We start from the raw sequence: 14,365 nt of genomic DNA on the forward strand, positions 1-14,365 counted from the left end.
CCTTCCTCAGTAGCCATAGTCCCACTGTCCCCAGGTTGCACAACTTTTGCATCAGTTGGCAGTGCTGGTAGTTTTCTTCTAATTGGTGTAGGCATTGATTCATAGTTGTTGATCTCCTCCTCTTTTACAGCCAGGTATTCAGATACTGAGTGAACTAAGCACTGAAGTTCATCCATTGCATCTACATATTCATCACTAGGCTCCTCTACAGGAGACAACATTGGATCTTGTCCACGACCTGTTCTCCCTTTGCTCGAATAGCCTTGTCCACCAAAAGGCATATATTTGCTAGGATAGTAGTAACTTTCATATTCATAACTAGCATCCCCCTCAGTGAATGTCAGTTCTTCCAGTTCCTCCTCAGATCCGAAGGAATACTGCATTTCATCTGAACCAACTGAGCCATATTCTCTCCTCACCCTGATCCTTGCAGCCTCTTCCCGAGCAGCCTCCTCCTCACGAAAAGCTGCATAGCTCTCAAGTGTGTCCTCTAAAGCAGTTTTGGCCCACAGTCTTGTCTTGTAAAGAAGACATTCTGTGTCTGTCTGCTGTCGTAGCTGTTTGACAGAAGGAATTATATCAATTTCAGGAGGGGATGATTCATCCTCAAAGCTGCCGGCTTCCTTGTAAACTAATCGTACTTCTCCACTACCAAAGCCACGCCTCTGTCTACGTGGCCTCCCATTTGGCTCCTCTGTATCCTCAGGGGAGAGTGCATCACACTCCACTGTCTGATAGAACCTGCTGCCTTTGGACTCATAAGGGCTGTCACTGATCCTGTAGATGATGCTTTTATCTTCATCCTCCCATATTTTCTGCTCAGCGTCCAAATAATCATCCAAGACACCTGACTCAGGCACTTTATATTTACTCTCCCAATCCTCCACACCCATACCTGAGTCAACAGGGATTATTCTTACTCTACCCTTACTGTTTGATTGCCTGCATTGAAGTAAAAAAAATAGTGCCATGCAGGAAGCAGTGGAACACAATGCAAAGAAAAGAAAAGAAAAGAAAAGAAAAGAAAAGAAAAGAAAAGAAAAGAAAAGAAAAGAAAAGAAAAGAAATAAATTAAGCATTAGACATGATTCAAAAATAGTAGATCGTGCAAAGAAAGTCTTCATGCAAGTAAAGAAATAGAGCAGCAATTGAAAAAAGCCAAGTACACACATGAAAGGAAAAGTATTTTGTTTGATAGTGTGCAAAATTTTATGGTGCCTATTCTTTTATCACATAGTTGTGATGTTGCTAGTGTACATGAAAAACTCATATGTAAGTAAAAAAAACATTACCAAGTAAATTAGTAACAAAAAACAAAAGTGAAAAGTGTGTTTACTTTGTTTCCCATGGCAACACCCACAATTTCATTGTTTACACGATGAAAATATCTATATATGACAATCTGAAATGGACTAACAGTGTTAAATTAAATAGACACCCAATTTGCTACAGGTGTTGAATATGCCAGAGCACAGCTATCTATGGCTGTGCCACTTCTGCTTTAAAATTGGACTTTTTAATGATGGCATTGTATTTCTTTAGAAATAAGTATTTCAGGATCTATCAATGGAATCTTCTGCTCTTCATAGTGTACATATGTACGGATACAAATTATTTCAGAATCTTAGGTTGAGTGCTTTTTGATTCAGGCCAATGGAAAAATATATTTGGAGCATTTATTGTTATTCATGGATTCTAACCATGTATTTGGCTCCACAGAGGTACCATGGGCATATCATTCTCAAGTGGTGCTGCAATGATGAGAACAGAGAGTTGGATTTTTGTTTGTGTGTGTGTCTGTGTGTGTGTGTGTGTGTGAGTGGGTGTGTGTTTACCTGGGCCCCCTCATTTCTCTATAGTCTAGTTCATAGCTTTGTACTGAGTCAGACTCTCTAGAGAGGGTTTGATGCTGCACCCTGCGTCCTATAGGGTACTGGTGCACTGATGAATTTGTCTGGGAGGTGTTGTGGAATCGAGGAGGTCTGTTGCCAGTTTCACTGCGGTAATCACTATCGCGGTCATCCACTGCACTATCATGGTCGTCAAAAGCTGGAGGAGAAACAACACAAACTGTTGAATATATGATAAATATTTAACTTTCAAAATATACATGATAAATTAACTATAAGAACTCCTGTATATTTTCAGATAATACTCTGCTCTTATTCGTTTATTTGTCTAATGTGATGGACTGCTCATCATTACTGCATGAACTTCATTCATCCAGTTTATCCTGCTTCCACACTTCTTTTGCACTGAAGACATGCTATTGTAAAGTGTGACTCTTAACAAGTTGAACTGGCCAATTAGTCCACAACTGTTCTCAACAATTCCTCCTGAGGATGGAGCCAAAGGTTCAGTAAATTAACTGAGATATAATCTGAGAGTCAGAGTCAGAAATGTTTGGACAAATAGCTCACTCTTGTGGTAGAAGGCATGTAATACAAAGAGCAGAAGCATCAAGTTTACAGAAAGATATTGCTTCAAGACCCAGAAAAAAATGGAACTCCAAATACCACACAAAATATGTCAACAAAACAGGCACACACACACACACACACACACAAGTTGTTTTGTTTTTTGATCCATTAGGAAGATACAAAAATGAAAAAACAACAAAGGACTCAGACCAAATATGCAGAGGCCCTTAATTAAAAGCACAAGGAAAAAGACAAAGGAGCAAAGCGACATGCCATGCAAAAGACACTGACAAGTCACAGGAAAAAAAACAAAACAAAACAAAAAAAAAATAACCACTTTACGTACTCTGCTGGTCACTCCATCCAAAATAACTCCAACTGCCTGGTGGCATAGTAGCAAGTGTTTAAAGAATTCAGGAGGAAAAGTGAACGTTGTTACTCAAGAACCAAACCAGTGACTATAACTGGTGATGGCCAAATGATTATGTAACATGTAATGGGACTGAAAACAGCCAAATCTGTGAGGCTTGATGGACATGAGGAATGGTAATACCAGTATGAGATGAATAAGAACTCATGTGATGGTATAGGTAATTCTACATAGTACAGTATGAGTGATGAACAGTGACACAACAAAACAGTTGCAAAGAGAAGAAATTCCCCAAATGTCAATGAAAAACGTTCCATTTGCAGCAGCCGCTGCATCCAAAAATCTTCTGCAGTACACAAACATCAAGCCTGATTTTATAGAAATTAGCGGGGACTCCAAATCATCATTCAATATAAGTAGGTTTAATGTACTGTCATAGCCCAAATACATCAGCATTTGGCTTGCAGCTGATGTGAAATGTCTTTCTCTGCACATAAAACATAAGAAGGACTGAAGTATTCTTTAGGTATTTTTTTAACCCAAATTAGAAGTCATCATTGTGCAATGGACACAAAACACAGAAACACAAACACATATAAACTTACATGTGAAAGTGTTATGTCATGAATGGGTTTAACCAACAGTTTACTTTTATACTTACAGCACTGGGAGGGCACAGAGGCCATTCGTCTTCTCTGGACCTCTTCCTGTAGTGGATACTGTTACAAGAGAAAAATTAAAACAGAAAAAGAGTAGAGAAAGAGAAAATGTAAGGGGGGTCAGCGAAGGACTAATAAATGAAAATGATAACTATTATAAAAAGTTATATCTCAGCACAGTATTTATTGTGTGGATAATCTGTATTGTAATAACCATTATTTGCCATCAGGTGGCAGCAGAGAGTCAACACAAACTGTAACATCACTGAAAGGTGCACAATGTGACATATTGGGTAAAACTAAATAAATGAAGAGGATGCTCTCAAAAGCATAGAGACTGTAGTCTGACATTGTGTAGATAAAACCCAATAGCAATCATGTAGACAGCACAAAACCATCTGACATTTCTTGAAAACATATACAGATTTAAATGAAAACAAAACTTAAGAGATAAGATCATTTTTGCTGCTATCTTTTTTTCCCACAAGTAACAGAGTGTGATCTGGTACAGTAACTTGTCATGTACTTCCTCTGTACATGGTTTTCTGCAGCTTGAATGGATGCAGGATACAATAAATGCATGGCAGGTGAAAGTTTTTATGATTCACATGTTTTACACTCAGAATCAGAGTGATGTTATCCTGTCCTGTTTGTAAAATTTATTTTTAAGTAAGATCAAAGGTTCGTATTACCACGCTAAGACCTTCTACCCAGCAACCTACCTTCAAGGTGAAGAAAAAGGAAGTCTGTCCCAGCTGGGATTCCCCACTGTTCTCTCAGTATTAAGATATCCTTTGATAGTCCTGAATGACCTGCCATTTAACATCTGTAACAGCTTAACAATTCATAACTTATTAGCAGACTATTAGCAAACTTACCTCATCATGTATCCGCATGGTGTTGATTCGCTCCAGTTTACTAGTCCAATACTGAGCCTCGTCTTCTGGGATGTCTGAACAAGTAGATTGGACAGACAAAAGAGGAAAGTATGTGAAGGAGAGTGCAAGAGAAAATGTGGGTTATGAAAGAGGGGAAGTGGTGGAAATACCCACACACGGAATGGAGGGATGATAGGATGAAGGGGTGACGAAGAGAGAAAGTAAATAATGGAGGAGAGAGAGCGCAAAACACAGAATGTGAGGCAAAGTGCAAAAAGAAATGACAGCCGACAGGCACTGTAGCCCCACCCTTTCCTCAGTTGCCCCGACACGCTCCCTGTCCCATCTCATCCTATCCCATCCACGCTGCTTGACTTGCTCCCATCTTATATTCATGTTTGTTTAATAGCTGATGAGGAGGTTTCCTTTTGGGGCTCCCAAAAATAGAATTAGAAACCACCTCGGGGGCCTCACATGTCCTCCCCGAAAGCCAGAGAAAGAGAAGTAAATCGGGGTAGAAGAAGAGAAAAAGAAAATGTGAAACCCTGACGTTTTGTATTGTTTTCCACATTTAAATGATAGTGTAGTATATATATAGTGCAGTAGGGAGTTTTTCCTTATTCACATCAAGGGTCTAAGCACAGAGGATGTTGCATTGCTGTACAAACTGTAAAGCCCCCTGACGCAAATTTGTGATATTGAGTTATACAAATAAAATTGACTTGACTTTTATGTATTGTGTCAAAGTTCAGTTTTAGCTAGTCAGTCATTAATATACTGTAAGTACAGTGTAATCACTTATAATAATTTTAAAGTTTCAAATCTAAACCTGTTAAATGTTAATTTGTGTCTAATGTTGTTAATAGTGTTATTAACAGTGGAAAGTTTGCCAAGACCCTTTGACATATGTATATATTTACATTTTAAATGGAATACACTACTAGTTCAAATTTAATAGACTTAAAATACATGTACAAAAACATTAATGCTTCAAATATACTTAAAATAATATACTATTTTTGTATAATTACACAAAAATACATTCAATGTATAACCTTACTATATTCAAACATATTCTATGTACAGCTTTTAACACACTAAGCACAGCTTGGTTTCAATTTAACACAACTTTAGTACCTTACACAAGAATACATAGATTACATAGTATTTTAATACTAAGGATACTAAGGATACTTCAAAAGACTCAATTTTAAATATGCATTTGTGAAAGTCTTTGTGTTTTTCAGTATTATTCATTGTGATAAGTGGTGATCAAAAAGATGCAACTCCCCTAGTGAATTGGATGTCAAACACTTGAACTTTTTTTAAGGGGGATTTCTGCAAGAACTACTATCTTATCTTTATCTTCAGGCCCTGGCTTTTGTGTCAGGACGACTGTACAGCAGCATGAACCAGTGCCATCTTGACATCAGGTGAGTGTTGATGAATAGAGAGCCAGGCAGTGCATGGGGAACGGAAGAGGCAGCTCGAAGAGAACAAGAGCCAAGACACTTCAGACAGCTCCCTGAGACACCGAGGAAACAAAGTGGTCTAATGTAATGTTGCTATTTAGATGGTTGCACTCGAGAAATAAAAAGAATATTTAGGACTATATTTGGGGCAACCAAAACATTTCCATGACAAAACCCTTCATAAAAAGTGAATGAACACTAGTGGAACTTCCATAAGCTCTAACATATAGAGCTTCTTCATGGAAGTCTGAAGGAATACAGAAATACTTTTCTAGTGATGAAACCTGACCTGCTTTGCTGTTAATATTGTATCACAAATCTCCAAAGCTACAAACCAGTCGCATGAGAAAATACACATGGAAAGGATTTTACTGTTCTTGTTGTTATAAGTGAATTCTGCAAAGTTCAAGTAAACTGATCGAGATGACATTTTACTAAAAGTTAAAAGCTACCATGAAAAAGTTGTCTTGTCCTTTTTGCCCATTTTGTTTTAATTCCCACTCAAAAACAAACCTGATGTGGGACAATGAGGTCAAAGGTTCTTCAACCAACCAACAAACAAAAAAACAAGAAAAACTACTGAGCATACTGTATACAGTACAATGTGAAATTACAAATGCTATTAATGCACTGACCATACTCAAAAACCTGATAATGTACATAATTTGTTTTATCTTTGACTGATGCTAAATTTTTACTTCATTTTAGAGCATTATAACACACCGCCAACAGACTGAATTATCTTTTTCCGAGAAACATGCAGACACTACAGTAATTTCTCACCCCTAAGTAGTGTCTGCGGATCTTCCCCTCAGGCTACCATCAATAACAGATCAGATAAATTAGGACTACCTGAGAGGCAAAACCATGGGCAAATAAAGGAAAAAAAAGCACTGCTCGTAAGCTGCACAGTTTAGAGGGATTTTAGTGAGTGAATCAAACTTAATCTGCAAAGGTGTGAGGGACAAAATTGGGATTTTGAAAAGTGACAGATGAGAACATCACAATTATCTTACATGTGAATGAGTTGTTTTCTGGCTCTGCGGCTAAGTATTTGCGTGTGATTTTTTGGCACCAGTAGTCATCCCTATGGTATTATCACAATATCGATATCGAGGTATTTGGTCAAAGATATTGTGATATCTTATTTTGTCCATATCGTCCAGCCCTACCAACAACATTAAACATTAAAACAACAATAATAAAAACACTGATAGGACATGTTGAAAATAAAACAGTGTGATAGCATTAATGAAAAGATTCATTTTAAGAGTCAATATAAAAGATCTCAGATCTTCAGGCAGGGAGTTCCAGAGAGATTCACCTTTAATTCTGAACCAGGACTTAAGAAGAGCCAGAAGGGCCCTGTCTGAGGATCTGAGGCTGTGCTCTGACTGTAGATTGTATACTATATAATTCTGTATATAATCAACTGCGTAAATGTGAGTTTGTGTACATATGCATACCAAAGGGTAATTCAAAGCGGGTGTCCAGCAGCACTTGATGTGGGGTTGGGTTGGTGGTACCACAGATTTCATCTTCCCTCATTAATACCTCAGAGTCCAGAGACGCCCACTCTCCTGGTCCTTCCTGAAGAGAGAAACAGAGAAAAAAACAAGGGATGAGGAGAAAGAGAAAGAGAGAAGTCAAGATGGTGAGAGAAGGAAGACAAAACACAGAGAAAAGACAGACATAAAGAACAAAAGAAAGAGACAGAAACATTTACTCATTGAGAATCAAGCATTAACATAGAAATTGAGGTCACAGGTCGGCTGTGGAGGAATACCAATCAATAAACACAGCAAAGTTGAAAAGATGAAGAGGTGAGGAGCAACACCGGCAGTTCAGACAGTGATAGAATGGCAGTGAGGTTCATACTGAGTGGAGAAGTCAAACATTTGGGGCTGTATTATTAATGACTACAAAGGCGATGCTGCCTCACTTTAAAACTCTCCAGAAAAAGTAATGAGGTGTAGAGGCGAGATGAGACAAGACAAGGCTGCCCACAGCGCACAGTATGGCAACTGCTTCTAACTAGCAACCTGTGAGAATGCTTTTTAAGACTCATGACAGGTAAAGATGGTGTTTACTAAATAAGGTAGGTGGAAGTTGAGTCTGTGTGTTTATTTTGAGGGCTTTCATGTGCGCGAGTAGCCTAAGCACACGGCATATATTGCATATATTAAATTTGACTTTGTTTTATCATGAAGCTCATCCATGAGTACAAATACAACAGCCTAATAGAGAGAGAGCTGGCAGGGTGGAAAAGGTTAACTGTCAAACCACTCAATCATTTCTCTGTGTTTCTATGGTGTAGTAATTGTGGGGCAAACTGTGACATAATGTATTATTTGTAAAAAGGCAACTAACAGTGTGGAGCTTTATGTCACACTCATGTCATATTATACAAACTGTAAATAAGAGCTGCTGAAGTGCAAAAACAATTTAGCCAGGAGAAGAAGATGTGAAGAGTTTCTGACAGGCACAATATCAATCCAATACTAACATTTATACCATTAATGCAATTATTTAACATGATAAAAGTAGCTAATTTGGACTATATATACATTTATCAGGTGTGACAACAGGGCTACTAGCAATGGAAATAACTATCTTTAAAGAATGTGTGTTCCCAAGTTGTAATGATGGGACGTTCCTCTTACCATTAGCCAACATGGCTAATGACAGCATGTCTTATTGTTGATAGATAAAAATATTCAAAACATATTGCACAATGAAAAAAAACTACTGTTTTTCTTTCTTCTAGTTACTGGAAAAGATTTCACAGCAGCAAGTCTTGTGTCTAATGTTCACCTTATAACAACAATAAAGCTGGATTAGACTTGACACAAGGGTTTTACGTAAATATCTGGACTTTTAGTTGTGGATTTCACCTGCTGATAGTGCAACAGCATCACTCATAAACAAATACTTTTTAAGACATATCATTCTTTAATTACATTCTCCAAATTAACTGTTTACAGTCATTCATCTGCTTTGTGTTACATCGATGAAGGGAAGGTCTGCTTTGTTATATAAGTGAATATGAGACTATTCCATGCAGTTGCCGTACTTATGTTGCTTCATTTACTGTATTTCACGGCTGTTGTGTGTTACTGAAAAGGAAAAGACAACAGATCCTTTCTTCAGCTTGCTTCAAGTTGTTTTCACTCTCAACAGCTCTCTATGAGCATCTTCATCATCACCAAAGCCCCGACGTGTAGTTACATTTTTGAGGAGGCGCATGTCAACTACAGCATAGGAAACAACATAACTTTGGAGTCTACACACAAAGTCGTGACCCCCTTCAAGAGTAACTGCACCCAGACCAAAAGTCATGTTTGCCATGCCAGCAAGTAGTGACAACATGCTTTTTACACACTTTGTAAAGCTTGACCACACCCAGTTGTGATGTTGTGTGAGGTCAGAGGTTCAAGAGACTTATACCCTTAAGCCCATATATTCCAGTGCAGCTATGTTTTTCCTCTTTCCAAAATCTGGGAATCTTAACTGGGAATTCACGTAGAAAGCAAGACATGAGCAGCCAGTAAGCACTTTTGAGACGTTCTATCTGTTCAATCCACACTGACTCAGACCTGCGTTCAGACATCTCTGTCCACTTAACCAGCTGTTTGTCAGCAGCTGAGCTGAGTGGGCAACCAAACTGTCTTCACCAGGCTGTCTGACAGCATAAAATTTACTGAACAGAAATAGTTTCATGTCGGCTCCACAGGAAGAAATCAACAGTGTTTGTATTTATCGATTTTATCTCCCTGCCCATTGTAGCGGGCAATGTGAATCAGCCTGTAGCGAAACCAGCAAACTCATAGGCACACTGGGAGCCGACAAATCAATATAAATACGTTTAGAGCATATGAACAGCTTGAGATTTGTGTGATTTAAACAGCTCTATGTGCTTCACTAAACACAACAGAAGAGAAAAAAATAAACTCAGAGTGTAAAAAAAACGTAAGGGGTCCTGGGATGTCTCGGAGTCAGTGTGGTTGGACACATTTAATGAAATGGAAGTGTTTCTGTTCCATGAGAAGTGTGAATGACAGATGTCTTCTTAAACCGCTTTTAGTGCGGATTGGCCTTAAGAGTGTGTTCGTGTTATTACCTCATCAGACTGTCGAATGGTGTCCAGGGGTATCAGCGCTGTGCCGATCATGGTGTCCCAAATTAAACCTTTATTCCACAGCTCCACCACCAGACCTGACTCCAGATGACTGATCTCACTGTAGAAACACACAAACACACATTAATTGCATTTCATACAATGTAAAAGTTCAAAACTTGCACCAAAAATTACAAAAAGGTCTCAAACTAAAGACTCTTTTTTTACGGTTTCTTTGTTTGTTCAGTCACAGTAGCTCTCACCCCTCATACTGATACTACCAAGATTTTCTTCTCCATCTGTAAACTGAATCTGTAAAACATATCCCTTCCTGTCAGCTGGAAGATGTTTCCCAGGAACAACAGACTTGACACAGACTGCTTACGAGGGCAAAAGCTTTATTTGTAGTTTGAACTGTTGCTGTGTTATATCAATCAGCAGAGGAGAACAGAAAAACATTTAATGAAATATGAAAGCTGTGGATTATTAAATTGCTTTTAACATGCAATGTTTCTCCTTGACAGCAAATAGAAAATGCCTTAAGTCGATGTGGTGTTACTGTTAAAGTGTGTTTATACAATATATACTGTATATAGCAATGTATAGGTGCCGACAGCTGTTGTCATGGAGGGAGAGGTACCGTAGCAACAATGCACTGAAAATGGTAGTTTGTTGCATGTAACTGCTGGTAACCAATTTTCAAACAATCATTGACAAACCTCTACAAGCAGAAAGTACAAGAGCAGCTGCACAAACTACTCTTAAAAACATATAATAACATGATGAATATAATAATCAATTTCTTATTTAGCTACAGGTCATGTAAATGTGATGATATTTGGGTGACACTGAAAATGTTCTGAACATTTTTGTGGGTTCTACGATGTTGTACCAGATGTGAGGTAAGAAGTAAGATGTGTTTTCTTTAAGTTTATTGCAAATGTAAGCACCATGAAAGTTTAGCGGGCAGTGGTGGATCTGATGTTTTGTGGCGAGGCTGACATCAAAACAGGTTCGTTTTACTTGATATTTACTTTTTCTCCCCTATCATTTCCGAATACACAAAGGTTGCACCCTAGAGGCTATAATTTACACATTTTGACATTGTTTTCTTAAAAAAATTACTCCAAACAATTAATCAATTATCAAAATAGTTGCCTCTTAACACCTATTAGTATTATATAATAAAATATATGGTATTTATTTTAATATTGATAACAAAACTCTCACTCTAATTTACAAATCTTTTATTGGGAATAACCTTTGTTATTGTATTGTATGCTGGTATGGACATTCCAAAATCTCTCACAAGAACAAATTAGGAAAAATTGTGAAGACCTGTGGGAAAATTATGTGGGAGCAGCCAGCTGACCTGTAGCATCTGGACCTGACCAGGTTGACTGAGAGGGCAGATAAAGGTCTGCATGGATACATCCCATCCACTTTTTAGTGGAGTTCCAGCCATTCGCTTCTGGTTGGAGGTATAGATACCCTAAGATCAGAACCAGCTGAGCAAAAAACACTTTTTTCTCAGTAATAACTCAATTAAACAAGCTGCGGTAGCCATGGGGAGTCTGAGGAAATACATGGACTAGGGGATGTGGAATACATGGATACGCAGGGGATGTGCAATATACTCTATATCTATTTATTTTTATTACACTTGTTGGTACACAGTTATTGACATGCACTTTAAATGCCTGCTTGGACTGTGATGATATTTATGATGGTGGTTATAGATGATTGTTGTTTTTGTTTATCTGATGTGCTTTTAATGTGTCTCTATGTTCTGTGCTGTACCATAAATTGCCAGTTGGAGGACATTAAAGTTTTATAAGTCTAATATATAAAGATGACCAGGCTTTTGCAGTCAAGGCCCCTCAGCTCATTTCAGCTCATTTCAGGTTTGCAGCATCAGTGACATCTTTTCAATCATCTCTCAGTCTTTTTAGAAAGGCCTTTATTAAATTGATACCACACTGTTTTATCTCCAACATGTCTCATTTATTTTATTACTACTGTTGTTTTTATTGTTTTATCATTATTATTATATTTAATCTTACACTAGGGGTATTTTATTCTGTTTTATTTTATTCGGAAAGTCTGATTTTACTGCATAATTGTAGCACTTAAATGTTTTAACTGTGTAAAGAGCTGTATAAATAAAGTTTATTATTATTGTTGTTATTATTATTATTATTATTGTTCTTATATTATCTATACTGGATATATAACTATATATCTTACTATTAATAACTATTAACTAAATTAACTATTAAACAAAAATGCAGTTTTCCTTGTTGCTTTCAATACAATAAACTATTATGTTTCAGATGATATTAACATTGTTTATCATACAGAAAATTGATCTGTGCCCATATTTCATGCAGCGTCTGACTCTGGTCTTGGCCTTAGCCTGACACAGTACAGTTACTTTTCTCTCCCATCAGGTCATTAAATGCCGAGTCTTATCCTTAGAGGGATAGTGAGGGTGAAGGATGACAGCCGTCATTTTCTGACAGATCCATCTTAAAGAGAAGACAGCAACCAAACTGTCTCCCCTCCTCATCTGCATATTTATATTCACACTCCCATTCATATTCATATCGCCTCAGTTTGGCTGTCAGTCATCTCTGATGACACTTCACAGCTGGGTTGATGGAGGGAAGAGGGTGGGCAGGAGAGGCTGGGTGGTGTGTGTGTGTGTGTGTGTGTGTGTGTGTGTGTGTGTGTGTGTGTGTGTTGCTACACACTGAAGGAGGCAACCGTCTGAACAACAAGTCGAGTCAAAATGATTATGTTTCCATGCATGATTACCGTTAACCATCTCCATTCATGTGTTTTGGTTGTTTACATGCTTGTTTGATTGTGACCACGGAGTACAGCTGCAATCATTAGTCAATTGATCAATTAGTCATTGGACAGAAAATTAATTGGCAACTATTTTAATAATCAAATAACTGTTTTATTCACATTTTAAGGGTAAAATGGCAAATATTTTCTGGCTGCACTTTTTTAAATGTGAACATTTTAAACTTATTTTTGCCATAAATGATAATAAACTGACTATTTTTTTTATTGGACTGTTGATCGGACAAAACATGACATTCAGAGATGTCACCTTGGGCTTTGAGAAATGATCACAGGTATTTTTCACAATTTTCTGACATTTTATAGACAAAACAATTGATTGATTAATTGACAAAAAATAACTGTCAGATTACTTGATAATGAAAATAATAGTTAGTTGCAGCCTAATACTTAAGATTGATGTCTTTGTGCCAGTAAAGCTTCTTGAACTGAGAAAACCCAGCTTTGAATACTTGGATGTATTATACAACTAATAATGATTTTAAATATTGTCGCCCAACCAAAGGGAGCTGTTCAACCAGCCTCTATGTCCAAAAAGTTTTTACCCCACTTCTGCATGCTGCACATTATGTGGCTGAGCGAGGCTGACCTATCTTCCAAAAATTGTTGGTCGCTTTAAAATTGGAAAACTGGATCTAAAGATTTAAATTATAGGTCATATAAGAATGTGTGTTTGTCACCAAGTAATAGCTCTAACAGTTATTTCGTTATTGATTAACCTGACAATTATTTTTTTGATAATTTGATTAGGGGTTTCTACCTTTAAATTGTCAGAAAATCGTTTAAAAAGCCTGTCACATTTTCCCAGAGCCCCTTCAAATTACTTATAGTGAGAAAAACAGTCTGGAGCCCAAAGACATTCAATTTATAATGATGTAAAACAGAGAAAAGTAGCAGATCCTCACATTTGAGAAGCTTCAACCAGAGAAATTTGCCATTTTTCCTTAACAATGTTCTGCACTGCCTTTGACCTAAAGTACTCCTCATTAGCCATCCTTCTCTTACATTTTTATCTATCCTGTATTTATGTCTCTGTTCTCCACTTATTTCTGCAAGACTTCTATTCTTTAAATCTGTATTTTAAGGTTTTATGCTGTTTTTCTTTTTTAATGGTTATATACATTATGTAAAGCACCTTGAATTGCCCTTGTGTATGAAATGATAATAGCTGAGTTTCTGTCTGTTTCCACCAATCGATTACCAAGTCTTTCTGGGTCCTCAAAGCATCATGTGACCTGTGTTTTTGACTGTGGCCAATACACTAAAATCACAACACAGCTCATTGCTGTTCCTTAACTTATTCCCAGGTACAGTAAAACACATGACTGGCAAGGTAGATGCCATTTATCTAATCTGACAGTGAATGATGATGCAATTAATTAAAAAAAAAAAAACTAGAAAGCACATATCTCTGCCAATAAATATGTTATTTTGATAAAAGAAGATGACATAAATGTCTTCATGTGAAACTGTATCTGCATCAAAGTGCACAAAGTGATAAAAAGTTGAGATGCATTTGCCTGATTTTTTATATTTTATTCAAGTTAGTGCAGTAATTCATGAGAATCCAAAAGCTAA

At 37.3% G+C, this 14,365-nt stretch overlaps 1 protein-coding gene across 1 annotated transcript in view; it reads right to left on the reverse strand.

Annotated features, from left to right (window-relative positions):
- LOC137169129 (protein unc-13 homolog B-like) overlaps positions 1-14,365 on the reverse strand; it is a 202,162-nt gene that overhangs the window by 137,528 nt on the left and 50,269 nt on the right. The window contains exons 4-8 of the mRNA XM_067572132.1: positions 9,920-10,037; positions 7,266-7,389; positions 4,328-4,401; positions 3,452-3,509; positions 1,836-2,049 (exon numbers count right to left, since the gene is read on the reverse strand). Coding sequence (XP_067428233.1) covers positions 1,836-2,049; positions 3,452-3,509; positions 4,328-4,401; positions 7,266-7,389; positions 9,920-10,037 — 588 coding nt within the window. The remainder of the gene's footprint in view (positions 1-1,835; positions 2,050-3,451; positions 3,510-4,327; positions 4,402-7,265; positions 7,390-9,919; positions 10,038-14,365) is intronic.

This window comes from Thunnus thynnus, chromosome 2 (genome assembly GCF_963924715.1).
Source record: "Thunnus thynnus chromosome 2, fThuThy2.1, whole genome shotgun sequence".
NCBI lineage: Eukaryota > Metazoa > Chordata > Actinopteri > Scombriformes > Scombridae > Thunnus > Thunnus thynnus.